At 35.6% G+C, this 15,766-nt stretch overlaps 1 protein-coding gene across 1 annotated transcript in view; it reads left to right on the plus strand.

The window, feature by feature from the left end:
• LOC105886476 (IQ domain-containing protein H-like) overlaps window positions 1-12,121 on the plus strand; it is a 71,764-nt gene extending 59,643 nt beyond the window's left edge. Inside the window, exons 5-6 of the mRNA XM_012801833.1 lie at window positions 9,121-9,237; window positions 11,723-12,121. Coding sequence (XP_012657287.1) covers window positions 9,121-9,237; window positions 11,723-11,725 — 120 coding nt within the window. The 3' untranslated portion in view covers window positions 11,726-12,121. The remainder of the gene's footprint in view (window positions 1-9,120; window positions 9,238-11,722) is intronic.
• Window positions 12,122-15,766: the final 3,645 nt, after the last annotated feature.

A 15,766-nucleotide genomic window follows, 5' to 3' on the forward strand; every position in this document is an offset into this window, starting at 1 on the left:
TTTTCTTATGTCTGACTGCTTTCAGAATTTTCTCTTTCATCTTAACTTTGGTGAAGTTAATTATGATGTGTCTGGGGGATGTCTTGTTTGGGTTGAGTTGTGCTGGGGTTCTGAAACTATCTGCTATCTGAATTTCAGAATCTCTTGGCATGTCTGGAAAGTTCTCTTTCATAAAGTGCAACTGTTTTGATTCTGAATATTGACATGTGTCTTTTCTCCAAAAAATAAATAAATAAAAATTTTAAAAATTAAATTAAAATTGAACAAAGATATATAATTATGATATTCTATGTTGTGTAGTACTATTTTACTATAGTTAGTTATTAGCAGTCATTTGACTTATAAGTATACTTTAGAGTATCTATAAGTAATAGCTAATGGGGTTGTTTCTATTAAAAAATGGGTATGGAAAATAGGCCCTCAGGACTAGACCCACTAATAACATTTCCATGAGAAGATTCATATTTTTTATTCATATCATCATTTCTAAAAACATGAGGTACTTACTATAACTGTGAAGAGTACCTGAATTTTATTATGTGACATTGCACATGGTATATGAAATACCATATAATATCTCAAAGGTGGCACCCTAAATGTAATGCCTTTGTCTCTGGCTTATCAGGACTTCCTTCTTAGGTAGATGAACTGTCATTCTCTGGCCACCAACTCGTGAAGAGTAGTTGCAGCAAGAGAAGGGAGGTCATGGAATTAGCAATCATCCCATATGCCATAAAAATTAGAATGTCACCTTTGGCATACCACTACTATAAGCTGATGGTTGTGTCACTCTGGCAGATGGTAAGAAAAGCACAAACATAGTAAAACCAAAAAACATTTTTATCCCTGGTGTGCTATTTCATTTCTTCAAATATTTTGATTTTAACATTGCTAGGTGGTAGGCACTAGAGATGGGAGGAGCACACAGTCCATAGCTACATAGTTTACAGTGTGGTAAGTGATCTGACAAAGCTAGGGGGTGTGCCTCATGCCTGGACTTTGTTGTGAATATTTAGAGCATCATCTAAAAAATCTGTTTCAAGCACGGGAAGCTGACCTCTGCAGCCTCATCTAGAATATATTCAGCTCATGTAGAATATATTTCTCCAGCAGACCTCCAATCCATTGACCCCTCATTATTTCACTATTTATCATTTTTGTCTTATTGTCCTTTTCCTCCTCAGGTAGATTAGATTCCATGGTTGTCGCAGAAATTGTTGGTTCTTTCCCCAATATCCATTCTTCACCTACGTTAATAACAGAACTGTGATTTTGTTTAGGAGGGCATCATTTCATGAGGAGTAAAAGTTCTCATTTTTGAGACTTCCTTGCATGAAATGTGTCTGTGTGACCCAGTTCTGCCCAGTGAGTATCAAGCAGCAGTACACCAGGGGTTGGTTCTGGGGAATATTTTGCCTTCCTGATAAAGGAGATAGTCACACCTGGCATTCCTTTGCCACTTCTTTTCCCTTTCCCCTTTCTTTCAGCCTTGAACACAGACATCAAGAGCTGCAGCAATCATCTTGTAATCCTGGGTTGATAAGCATGGGCAAAAGTCAACACTCTGAGGATGGTAAAAGCTGAGAGCACAAAAGGAACTGGGCTCCCAATGGGTTCTCTGAGAAGCTGAACAAATGCCAGCAATTATCTACCTCTGGCATGTCTGAATAGATCTCAATAGGATTTTATTTTGTTATTTAATATCAAATCTCTTCAAACTGATTCAGTGGTTCAGCACTGTTGGCTCTCTCTTGCAAATATTCTTGTCCATCTTTCCTACATTGTGCCTGGGAGACAAAACACAAGCTTGCTTACACCTAACCATCCAGCTGCTCTGTGTTTGCATCTGAGCAGCTGAACATGGCTGACATCCCACAATGATGCTAACTGGTCTGGCTTTACCTTTATGATCCCAAACTTCAAGTGGCCACTAACCTCAGCCCAGAAATGTTATCATTTTTCTATAGCCAATCACTTCCTCATTTGGGGGGATGGCTATTTTAAACTTTATCCTGTCTTCAAACCTCCAACACCCTTGTCTCCCCTTTCAGCTGATGATCTCCCTTCATACTTACTGAAAAAATGAATGAAATCAGATGAGAGCCCTCTCATTTTCTGTGTCTGAGCCTGCCAGTAGGCCCAGTATTCATCTCTATCTTTCTTGGAAATAAAACCCTGGGTTTTTAGCTTGAAATAGGGCTACCCAATATAAAGACTACATTTCCTGTCTTCCCTTGCAGGTGATCATAACTGTATGATGAAGTACTGGATAATGGAGTGTAAGAGGAAATATTATGGATAGTTTAAAGGAAACTTTCTTTTTTTCTCATTTCAAATTAATATAAGGGTACATATGATTGGATTACATTATTTGCATTTGTTAGGAAAAGTCCAGATTATATTTAATTTAATCACCCAGAAAGTGTGCCATATACCCCTACATTGTACCCTTTAGGTGAAAGCTTACTGAGTCCCCTACGTCTCTCCCACCTTCTTGAATTTAATTTTTTTTTTCTCTTGTGTGGAAACTTTCTTGAAAGATAACTGGATTGTGCCCTTTGACCCTCTTCCTTTCTTTCTTTTGCTGCCTGGAATGAAGCTGTGATGGCTGGAACTCTAGCAGCTATTTTAGACAAGGAAGATGAAGCACACACATTAGAGATAGGAGAACACTGAGTTGAATGGAGTCCAGTCTCTAACAACTTCATGGACTTGCAAACCAACCCTGAACAACCTCTGGACTTCATATACACCAGAAGACTAAATTCTGTCTTACTTAAATAGTATCCTAGTTTTTATCATGTGTAGATAAGTTAATCCTAACCAAATCTGTCAGCCTTTGTATGTCTAGATTTATATTCTCTATCTTCTCTATTGTTATAAAGGCAGAAGTGTCTGCTCTGATTAAGGCCAGCCTCTATTAGGATCTTAGATTTTGCAGTCATGGCCTCTCATAGTTATCATTTTTTACTCCTCAGTCATTCCCAGATCTTTGCATGACTCACTCAGTTTCTTCACTCAGATTTCAGTATAATTGTCATTTCCTCAGAGAGGCTGTCATTGCCTACCATATCTAAGATTGTCTCCCATTATTCTCTATCCCACTATCCCAGTATACTTTAATTAGAGTACGTATGGCAATCTGAAATTAATTATTGATCTGTTTATGTGTTTATTGCCTGCTTTCTGACATTCCTTCAAGAATATAAGATCCATGTGGGCAGGGACTTTATCTTTCTTGTTTCCAATACCTAGTAGACTCTCAATAAATGAGTAAATGAGTGAATGTCCTTGGGAGTGGAGGAGAGACAGAGGCTAAGGGAGACCTCCCCAAGGAAGTTCTGCCTGATTTGAGATCAAGTTTGAGTAAAGTGGGCCCAGAAGACAATGAAGAGGGGAGAAGACAACATTCCCAGAAGAGGGAAGAGTGTGTCCATTCCCAGAGGAGGAGATAGCATGTTGTATGGAGACTGACGGGCTATTCAGCATGAACAGAGCACAGAGCAGTCAGGAGGGAAAGTCAGGAGAGGGTCTGGAAAGTAGGAATGGATCAGATTCTTTTAAGGAAAGAAAACTTTTGTAGAATTTTAAATGCAAAACATATTCTGATTAATGATCAGAAGACATGCAGAGGATGGAATAAGGCAAAGAGACACATTTTAGGGACCATTACAAAAATCTGCATAACAATCAGTGAGGGCATGGACCAAACCAATGCTGGCAGGAATTAGAGAGAGGCTACAGGATCTGATGGAATGATAGGAACCTTTCTATATGTGGTAGCATCTTATGATAGAAAGAGCTTTTGGTGACAGAGACTCAAAATGAAATCCTGTCTCCCCATTGTCATGTCCTCTCATGTATATGCAGTCCAGAGGCTGTTCAAGGTTCCTAGAGATCAGACTTTTAAGTGACGTTAATAAGTCTCTTAACCAATTATCCTCATTGGCAAAATAGTAATAATATCACATACTCCCTCTTATCATTTTAAGGAGTAAATTAAGTCTGTCAAATACAACAACACCCATCTATTATGGTGCCTGGCACAAAATGAGAACTAAATAAATGTTAGCTTTCTTCCCCCTCTCCTTTCTCTTACTCTTGAATTCAACTCTATAAGAATCAGAACAAAGGATGAGCACATCTAAATAAAAAGAGTTACGTCTCTAGGTTTTGTGACCCAGAGGCAGCCGGACTATTGAGAAGCGGCATGGAGCTAAGTGATGCTTTGCTTGTGGGGGGCTTCTCCTTTTTGATCCTTCTAGCCCTAACAGTGAAGTGAGAGGGAAAGTCAGAGACTGGAGCATTGAATGTTAGAGATGAAGTAATAAAATCATGAATAATTACATCTTAATTTTCATTATGACTTTTTAAGGAAATTTATTTTTGAGTAGACACAAAATAGCTTTAACAGTTTATATAATTTTACCATTCTTATTTTACCTTTTCCCTTCACTTTTTTTGGGCAAAGTTTTTTAAAGCAAGTCCCAGACAGCATATCATTTCATTCCATGGTATATTTTTTGATAAAGATTTTTTTTTTTTTTTTGAGACAGAGTCTTACTATCGCCCTTGGTAGAGTGAATGACATCACAGCTCACAGCAACCTCAAAATCGCCTAAGCAATTCTCTTGCCTCAGCCTCCGAGTAGCTAGGACTACAGGTACCCACCACAACACCCAGCTAATTTTTGTTGGAGTTGTCATTGTTTAGCTGGCCAGGGCCAGGTTGGAACCCGCCAGCCTGGGTGCATGTGCCTGGCGCTGTAACCACTGTGTTATGGGCACCAAGCCAGCAATTAATTAATATTATATAATTCTCAGTCCAGGCTCAGTTTTTCCCATTGTCTTTAAATTCTTCTAAAAGAAAGCTTCATTCTGCTGTTGTTTGAATCAGGAAGCAGGTTTAGACATTATAATTATTTCTCATTTTATCTGTGACAATTTCCCTCATTTTAAAAATGTCATGTACATGTTGGAGAAATCAGGTCATTTGTCATATAGGTTTTTCCCACAGTTTGGATTTGGCTGATTGCCATGGTGTCATTTTACAGGTGTCATTTTACAGGTTTCTCTGTCCCTAGTATTTCTTGTAAATTGATAGTTTTGTCTAGTAGCTTTATTGGATTCAGGTTCCATTTTTTGGCAGGAATACTTCATACTGTGCCATGGTTCTGTACCCAGGGATGCTGTATACTTTCTTTTATAGCATTATCAGGAGGCAATTTCTTTCTTTTTTAATGACACTGCAGATTGGTGGGTCCAAGTTTAATCAGCTCAATTTATCCTTCATAAAACCTTCCTCAACCTTTCACCTAATACAGTAGTATCAATAACTATTGTGTCTACTTAAATACATTGTTTCATTAGAGTTTGCAAAGTGGTTACTTCATAATCCTATCATTCCTTTGGATTTATTAGCTTCTACAAAGAACTTTTCCCTAGCAACTCTTTGGTGAGTCTGAAAAACAGTCTTTCAGGAAAAGTAGAATAAATGCTTAATTTCTTTCCTTACTTACCAATTTTCGGATCAATTTATCAATGTAATCAATTAGGTTTGGGGGGAGAGGGAAATATTAAGACGTTTTTATGTATTTGAAGTTTTTTGTATATTTAATGGTTTTCAGTTTATCATCATCATTATTTTGGGGCCAATAGGAGCCCCTTTTAGGTTGGGTCCTGCATAGTACTTTAAAATTTATAAAATACTTAACATATATTAGTCATTTGAAGCTCAAAAACAACTCTGTGAAGGTAGGTGTTATTACCTTGTTTTACAAATGAGAAACTTCGATCACATAGCTTGAACCACAACTTGACGTCTATTGCTCTTTCAATTACATATAATAATAGCTGAGAGAATGAGTGTTAAAGGTGATTGAATTCTTTTCCTATTCTTCTTCTCTCTGCTTTTGAGATTAAACAGCAGACATCTTTAACCGTTGGGAATTTGATATTAAGCAATATCCACTTTAGAAGACATTATTGGTAGCAAATGCTGTTGATAACATTGTAACTTAGTAAATAGCCTCTCTCAACTTTGTTTGTGAAGCATTTCAATTTTGATTGCTCTGTATGGGATCTGCCGCTCAGATGTGTGTCATTTTATGGTCTGCTCATGTCTGGGGAGCTGGCATTACACGCTGCCTAGTGTTTTTAATACAGAAGTTCTTCTAAAAGAAACCTTCGTCTCTTGTATTCCAGCCCTAGTTTTAATAGCATAAGCTATTTCCTTCTTATATAGCTTTGTGGGCATAGTAATAAAATAAATACCACAAAATCACTGATGAGATGAAAATTGAGCTCCCTGCCTCTGTGCAGCCATGTAGGTAAAACAGTAATTGGCTCTGATAATAACTTTTGTTCTTACAAACCAAAGTCTAAATGAGAGTCACATTTGATATATATATATCTGCTTGTAATTACTTTCAAAAGGAGAGAATACCAAGTTTAGATTGTTTAGTGACTCAAGATAGATTAAATAAATTGCTATTTTTCTTGACCAATTTAAGAAAAATTTCTGAAATTATTTCTGATATTTATCTTACTACGGTAAAAAAAAAAAAGATTATCTTTCAGGGCATGCTTTTCTGCTTAATGGAATGATTGATTTTATTTTTATTTTTGAAGTCTATAATTGATTTTATTAAAAACCTTATTACTGGGTCTGATAATGCAGCTTATGCTTACAAGTATTTCCCATACATCTCTCTAGATGGTTTATGAAACAAATTTAGGTTTTGAATGTATTTGGTGGTGATTTTTAGTAAAACAACTTGCTGTGTTAATATTGTTTAAATGTAAGTACCTTTGAAATGTTTTTGAAAATAGAATTTAAATCGTGTGCTATATATTTTAATTTTGGTATGTACATGGTGGCTTTGGTGACAAAATAGTGGATGTGAGAATATTAATAATTTTATTTATCTTTTTTGAGGATGTTAATGATTTTAAAGGACGTTTCCCTTTGCTTTAGAAGTCAACAATAAAGAATTGACAGTACAGCTATTGTTCTGTTGGATTTCTAGTTAAATAACTATTTTTTCCAAAAATATCTGTGTCTAGTGTCACAGAAATAGACAAAAACAACTGCATTTTAAATCCAGTTTCAACAGTGATTCTGCATTCAGTAATTTTTTCCCTACATCAGTCCTATAACCACACAAAGTTGATGGAGCATAATAAAACTAAGAAAACTGCTACGGTCTACTGAGTCAATGATCCCAGAATTAAAAAGTTCTAACAAAGCTTAGACATGATAGATGAAGCTATTTTGTATCCAGAGTACGAATTTTAAAAGCACCCTAATTACAGAAACCACCAGTCAATATAATACATATTAGCAATTTCCCAATTCTTGGTAGGATGGAAATGACTCTGAAAGTTTAATTAAGAAGGAAAAAAATTATGTTTAGGTATTAATTTCAATAAAAGAGGCTCCCAGCTTCCATGGAAAATACCCGGGATAGGGCTATGAGTGTGGATTACCCACAGAAGGAAGCCATTTATAATTAGGTACTACATTACTTTTGTCACCATTGTACATGTACCTCAAGGAGAAGGGAATAGACATCCTTTGTTTGCAACCTGTGTCCCAGACTGGTTTAAATAAAGGAGACAGGTGAGGGCAGTTATTTGGAGATTTGGTTTAAAAATGCTGTTTAAAAAATAAAAAGAAGGTTGGAGTTTGTCTTAAGAGAAGATTTACTGAGTCTCATCTTTGCTTACGTAGCATACATTCTGTAGATATTTTTGTGGGCTTCTTCACTTTGATCTTAGGCATAGGCCATAAGCAAAGAAATGGCTGAATCATGAACTAATCTGTCTGGTTCTTACAACCATTTTAACAATTGCATCAAATCATCCTCAGAACCACAGTGCTTAATTGAAAGGAAATCACTTTTTAAAATTTGCTCATGGTATCTCCAACCTCCTTCATAAAATGTCACAAAGGCTGCATAGTCTATGATTCTATTTATATAAAATGTCCAGAAGAGATACATCAGTCCAGACAGAAAGTAAATTAGTGCATTGCCTGGAGTTGGGGGGAAGAGGGAATGGGGAGTGATTGCTAATGGATACAAGGTTTTATTTGGGGGTGATGAAAATGTTCTGGAATTAAATAACGGTGATAGTTAGGCAACTTTGTGAATATACTAAAAACCACTGAATTACACACTTTAAAGCAGTAATAGTAAAGGTATGTAAATCATATCACATTAAAAAGTCACAAAGGACTTCAGAAGTTTTTGGTAATACCATATTCCCTTCATGCCAAATGATCTTACAGCCTCAAATCATAGAATGCCAAAGCTCAGGAATAATTTATCAAGAGAACATTAAGTCTAACTGGCACCTTTTGCAAATAAACAAATTCACTTCCAGAGAGGTGAAGTGACTTACCCAAGGTCACATACAGCATTCCAAAGTAGAATTGAAACCTGAGTGTCCTGACCCCTGTCCAGTGCTCTTTCCTACCACCACTGTGCTGCCCACTCTTGTGATTTATTTATAAGCTTCTCTGCAGTAACTAATTTGAATTTTTAAAATGAGGAACAAGTGTTTTGGACAAGATGCTTTTAATTTTTTCTAACGAAAGCACTAATTATTCTTACAGAGAGCAAAAATTCTCCAAGAAGCAGGAGATAAATTTGTTGTGGTAAATTTACCATGTCCAAACTGAGATTTACCTGTAAATGTTCCTAGAGAAAAGTGGCCACATTAACAGACCGAGGGAGCCCTCTACCTGTGCACTTGTAGTATAGATTTCATTGACAAAATCCTTGACCTGGAAAGCTAAAAATAAATCAAGACTAGGTATTCTAGTCCTTTGTCTACCTTGGTTGGCTTCTAGCGTTATTTTTGAGAAAATGAATGGTGTCTGAGATGTATTTGTGTTACTCATAGGATACATAGAAGAAAATCTGCAGAAAGTTCCTTTTCTATAAATAAAAGGGACCAATTTAACAGCCTAAATAAAAGATTCAAATATATGTTTTCTGGTGAGAATTACATTAAAATAATTATTTTCAAAAAACTATATACTCCTTTTAGGATATAAAATGTTAGTAGGCATCTTTTTTTCATCCAGAATGAAAGTTTCATTGTTTCTTTGTTTCAGCCAAAGATAGGGTTGAATGTAAAAATCATGCAGGATCCTGAAAACATCTTCCACAGAGCTGCTATAAATGAGAACTATGGAATCAGTTTGCCATGTGTTACTCAGAGAAAATCATGTGTAAGTAATGAGCTATTTTAATGAGCTCTTTTTTTTTTTTTGAGAATTAAAAGTAATATATTAGTAATGTAAGATATAATGTAGATTTTAAGTGAAGATTGTGATCCTTTTGTCCTTGAAATTTTTAAGAGATGAAATGGAATGGCTTTCATTCTGGTTATAATTAGAGATCACTAAGAAAATGTAAACCTATTTTGAATAACCTCATGAGAAAATGTAAACCTATTTTAAATAACCTCATTCAAGTTTCTCTATTTTGTTTGATATTCCTGAATAATCTAGTGCCATAATTTTAACAAGGAGGAAATAGTGTACCAGCAAAAATAACAGAGAAATTTTAAATATTTTATTTCTTTGATAGTAGCTTACCACTAGAAAAATCAGAAGAAAACAATATAGCACAGTTTCCACATCCATATGCTCATATAATATACAATTTTTTTTTTTGTAGGAGGTATGTTTATTCAATCAATCAATCATTTGGTAGACCAGCAAACATTCACTGAATATACAAATATTTAAGAATGTTATTCTAAACCTGAAACAAGCAGGGACTAATCCCTTATGTCAGCAATATAATGAATGTGAAAAATTATCAAATGTTTGTGTTAAGGGATCTCAGAGTCTTTTCTGACTTTTGTCATTGACTTGCTGCTTCACTGTCCCAAAGCAAGAATTGTACCCTTTCTGGGTTGTGGGGTTTTCTGAAGGGAGTTAAGAGTAGTGCTTCATTTTAACTGGTAAATGATCTAATTTGAGATAATTTCTAATACTGAAAACAATTATTGACATCTGTACTTTTTTAAAATACATTTTAAACCTTTGGCATCTCTCAAAAGCTCCTAAAAATACATAGTTTTGTGAAATCAAAACTACAACCAAGATTAATTTTAAGATTAAATTGCAAAGCCATTTCTAACTAGTGTAATAGTCTCTTAGATTAATCTTCCGAATTTCCTACATAGACATTTTCAATTGCCTACTCCATTCATGTAATCCTGAAATATATTTTATATATTTTCAGTTTCTTTATGTGTGCTTTATGTTATTCTAACAAGTTTGGTTTAAGAGCACTTTGTCATAGAAATACTTTTATAGCCTAAGAAATAACCAGAAAGTTAGATATTTTTATTTCTGCTGAAACTTTATTTAAAATGTCACTGTGAATAATGTGAAAGGGTTTTTATCTGCTTCCCATGAGCCTAGAGCCCTTGAAATAAAAATATTATTTCTCTGGCTGTACAGACAGAAGCAGATTCCTCTTTTGTTGTTGTTGGTTTTTCTCTTCAATCTAGAATTAATATTGGCTTAGCTGGCAGAGTGCTGAGGCTTTGTAGCCCAAGGCAACTGCTGAATTTCATGCAAACTTTCTCTGATGAGTATGAAGTTTTAAAAGGTATGCCTTTAGATTTAGAAAGGATTAGTCTTTGCTTTGTGAATCTGAGTGAAGATTCAGATTTAAATAGAGAAGTAAAGATTACATCCAAAATTTGGGGCAGAATTTTAGTCATTTATTGTATTTTCTATAATTTCCAAATAGAATGAGTGCTTCGGGTATTGTATCCATGTACTGAGCAAAAAGAATTTGGGAAAGTACTTTGCCTTGTATGACATATAAATATTATATGTATATTTATTTACCGAATTAAAGATCCTTTTTTTCTTTCATAAAGCTTGACTCCATACAAATCTATACCAGAGCAATTTAAAATTAGATATAAGTATACCTGTGCTGCTCAAACTGATTATTAGCCTTTTGATCTCAATAATCAATTGGCCCTATCATTTTATGTTAATATAGATATATGATGATATTAACCAAAAAAACAGTATGCATTTTCATTCTGGATTTATAAAATAGGAAGTCCTATGAAGGAAGCATTCAGGTATTTGGTTTTAAACAATGATGTAGAACATTTGGGCATAAATACAATTGTGATTTACCACTTATAAAACTGTTTTTAAAAGCACTTCCCCAATAGAAGCAATACATCTAGGATTGTGATATATAGTTAATTAGAAAAGCAGCATTGAGGCTAATCATTTTAGAACTACTCTAAACACTCAAAGGGGATTATTATTTGGCTGCCGAGGGCCATGTGTTTCCTCACTTCTTATGAAACTTGATCAGCTTGTCAAAAGCCTGTAAATAATCTCAGGCATTTTTGACAGAGCAGATTTGAATTTGTAACCAGTTTACATTATGAGTTCCCTAGAAGCTGATATTTTCTCCATCTTTTGAAGAATGTTTTCTTCCTGATAGTAAGTGGTTGATGAAAGGATTTTAGTGCATCAAAAACACATATAATGACCACCACACACACTGGTATCACAAAACTGACTTTAGAATTTTATACCTTATGACTCTGTTATGTGAAATCAGTTTGCAAAAAACTATTAAAAGTGAAACTCCCTGATGATTTAAAAAAAAAAATATCTTAAATCTGCCAAATAGCAACAAACAGCTCTCTAACATGTTTTTGAGTAGGTCCTATAGGCACTCAGAGGGAAGAAGAAATCCCTGGTCTCGTTCACATTTACTCACTGACATCTAGTTCCAGTTAGACTTTATAATGCAACGTGTTAAAAGATCTGAAGAAAATTTGACTTTGATTTATTCTTTAAAATAAAAAGAGTTTCTTAAAAGGCTTGCAACATGTATCTGTTAGCATGAATTTTAAAAGAACGATTATGAATGCATAACAAAATAGCCAAACAAAACATTGCTTTGAATTGCTGCACAAATAACTCTGATTATAACTGTTATGACCTAGAAAAGAATCATAAAAACATTTTTCTTTCTGGCAAGATATGAGTTGCTGTAGAATTATACCAGTTCTTTGGTCCCACTTTCCAAATAAATAAATATATAATGCAATGTAAACTTAGAACCTTTTATTTATTCATGAGGTTGAATTTAATACTATTATGATTTCTAGATTTTATGAGTCATATGTTATGCAGTGTTTTCCACTAACTTAGTTGGGTAGCAACCACACTTCACAAATCATAGTTTCATTCTTTACTGTTTCACTTGGGGTGTACATAGTAATCTCTCTCTCACTGAAAGCATATTCATTTCTGAAATGATAAAGTAATGGAAAGTGAGGCAATTGTGTTAATGTCAAATGATTAGAAGAAGCACCAGAAGTGAGTGGTGGGGGTAAGGGGGTGGTGAGAAAGAAGGACAATTTCAAAACATGATTGTGTTTTAAGCCCATGCATATGGCCACAATTACAGTCACATCATAATTTGGCAACGGTAGCAGAATTAGATTTAAACAAATTGATGTTACACTGCAGTAATTCAGAATGAGCTTGTTGCATTTATAAACCATAACAAGAAGCAGAGTGAATTAATAAACCCTTCTTGTCACTAAAAATAAAAAAGGGAATAATTGCTGAGATGGAGTTAACTTAACAGATGACTATAGTCAGCATCCTTTCAGCCTAGATATGGGAAAGTGAAGGTCACCCCCATCTCGGATGACAAAGAGGGAACATTTTGTTGGTAAACAAATTAATCTTTTGAAAGGTCGCCATTTGTTTTAAGTTTTTATCCAGTTCTTGTCATCTGGAATCAGAGATTGACTGTCATTTCACTAGGCAGGGGTGCAGTTGAAGCAGACAAAGCTGCTTCTGTACATATCAGCATTCCTTGACAAAACTCAGTGCCTGATTGTGATGCTATGGGCTGCTGGTTTACAGCTGTCTCCGGACAAGAATGGAGGCCCACCCCTGAATTCCAATAAGATGGGCCTGCATATTCCGCCTGCTGTAAGCTGGCCCTCTGCCCACAAGTAAAATGTATTGTAGTTCAAGCCAGCAATTATCTCTTTTACTTCCTTCTGTGCTGCTTCTGTTCCCTTTTTCCAAAAACAGATGTGGGTATTCGCTCAAGTTCTGCATCTATTCTTTCTCACACCTGCCGGGGCAGAATTTTGACAGAGGTAGAGTTTGAGGGAGCCAGCAGACAACAATCAGATGTAATTTCTTTGAGAGCAGTTTAAAAAGAAGATGTTGATTTTTCAGGAAATGTGGAGTCAGCATCTTGATCCCCCTCCCTTTTCCCAGGAGCATTTGGTAAATTAAATTAGTTAAACAAAAGGAAATGGCTTTAAAGACATTCTGAAATGCCATATCCTATTTATGACACACAGTCATTACCCAAGGACTGCGGTGGCATGCACCACATCCCCACTTGTATCATTTTAAAAAGGCTTTTCTTCAGGTCGCTTAGAAAGAGTTTTCAAAAGAGCAGCGACTTTTCGCATCCTACCTGATTCACAGCCTATAATATGTATTCCACCAGTAGGGCAGTAGTGGTGCTGGTGCGGTGCCTTTGTAAGTCACTGCTATTCAGAATTGCAGTTCCGTGTTGGTTTGGAGTAATGGGAAAGCTGAAGAAGGTGATGTGCCGTTGGCTGGTGTATGGCTCTCTCACAAACATTGCTCTGGGAGTGGGGTGAGGAAATTAGAGGCCACTATACCCTCAGCAGATAGCGTTTATAACAAATCTAGCGCTAATGAAGTTCTCTAACAGTTTTAGAATGCTATGTTTCTTGAGCTTCTGTGCTAAGATCTGTCTTGCATTTCCAAATCAACCGTATGTTGGAAAGTGTTTTAGCTCCTAGCATAGTAATTTTGGGTCAGATGGCCTTGTGTGAATCTTTGCTAGATATAGGGGCCCTCCCAGAAACCGCCATCATTTCCTCATGTAAAACATCCTTAATGAGAATATCTGTCTCATAGGGTTGTATTTAAATGAGATAATTCAAAGCACTTAGCAAAGGTCCTGATACAAAAAAGTGCTCCGAAAAATATTAGTTATTTCTATTGGCAATTCTCACATACTGTACTATGCCATTGTTTTATACTGTCATTTAAAATATATTATTGTAGGGGTCTGGGGAAAGAGCCAGAATATTGCTGAGGTCCCCTCCAGGGATACTATTTAATATTTTATATGATTATGCCTTCTTTCCCACACGGATATGAGGATAGGATCTTGTCGTCCGTTTTGTTTGTCTGTTTTCCAAATCCTCCACTGCAGCAAGCAGTGTTTTAGACATAATAGGTACAAAGGAGAGGGCTGGTTTGTCCCCTTCTCTGTCCAGTCTCTGCTTTGAAGCTACATAGCCTGACATGGAGTCTTAAAGTAAAGTAACGTTTTTGCTGGCCCCAGGTAGGCCTGATTACACAGGGCATCCTCCCACTGGGCCATCTGATAGGATTTAGCACTACTGAATTCTCATTACAGCCTTACCACTAGCTAACTAGCTGTTTCCAGAAATAAGTTACTCCACCTCGCTCATTCTCATTTTTCTGATTTGTGAATGGGGGAAGCTAAATGGGGAGGCAGACTGGTGTGGTGGGAGGTTTTGGAGCCAAGTAGATCAGATTTGGGTCCTATCTGCTAGTTTCCTGTTGTTGAACACTAAGTAAGCAAATTCACATCTCAAGTCCTTAATTTCCTCTTCTGTAAAGTCAAGGTAATGATCCTTAGTAGATAAGGGTGTCAAGAGGATTACAGGTAATACATTAATACTGCTGGTACATAATAGGTGCCTCATAAGGTTCTTGCCTTTCTGAAAAATAAGTTAGTATTTAAAATCTGTTGCTTCCTTCTCTCTTATTTACATCTGTGCTTTCAGGAAAAATCTGATTTGGCTCCTTTCACACTCTAGTGTAAATGAGTGACAGGCTCTGGTTTTCAAATTGTTGCAGAGAACTCCAAGGAGTTTTAGATGAGTTGTAAGCATTTAATTTGCATTTCATTTTTATGATAAATTTTCAAGTTATTTTAAGTAAAATATACTGAAAGTTGCTAAATTTTAATGCATTAGATCATCAGGGGATTAATTTGTGCTGTCAGGTTTACTCTGAGTGCGTGTGAGCATGTACATTTGAATTCTCTATAAAGGTGGCTTTTATTAGATAGGGTGTAGCTTTTTATTAGTCATGTTTTGATATTCAAATCTGCTCATATACACTTTCATAAGCATACAAATAAATATGCAAAGATTAAATGAGCTAATATGTGGAAAGGTCTTAAACAATTCCTGGCTTCTGGTAATCATTCAGTAAAAATTAATTGGTATTAGTATTGGAACATATGTGTGCTACTATCAATTAAAAGCCAGATAAGTTCTCTGGTGCACACTTTTGGCACAGCATGATAGTCAACTATACCATGTTCCATCATAAAAATATAGCATTATAGATTTTTTCATTGCTTGATTTAAATTTGGGTTGGTTCTTACATGATTTGACATGAGCTGTGCAATCATTGTTTGACAGTACAGGCTTGCATTGTTATTTTGTTTGCAACTGCAGATAAAAGTCAACAATAAAGCATCATCTCAAAATCTGGATTCAACATGTGAAACAAAATTAGATTGTTTTGAAACTCTGAATATCTGAAAGAGAAAGATGCTGAAATACCTGTAAAAAATTTAAGTAAGATGTGATAGAACATCTTAAAGAAGTATCGAAAAGTTTTTGTTTGTTTGTTTTTGGGGGGGTTGCA

This window comes from Otolemur garnettii, unplaced genomic scaffold (genome assembly GCF_000181295.1).
Source record: "Otolemur garnettii isolate 467f Iridium unplaced genomic scaffold, OtoGar3 scaffold00011, whole genome shotgun sequence".
Lineage (NCBI taxonomy): Eukaryota > Metazoa > Chordata > Mammalia > Primates > Galagidae > Otolemur > Otolemur garnettii.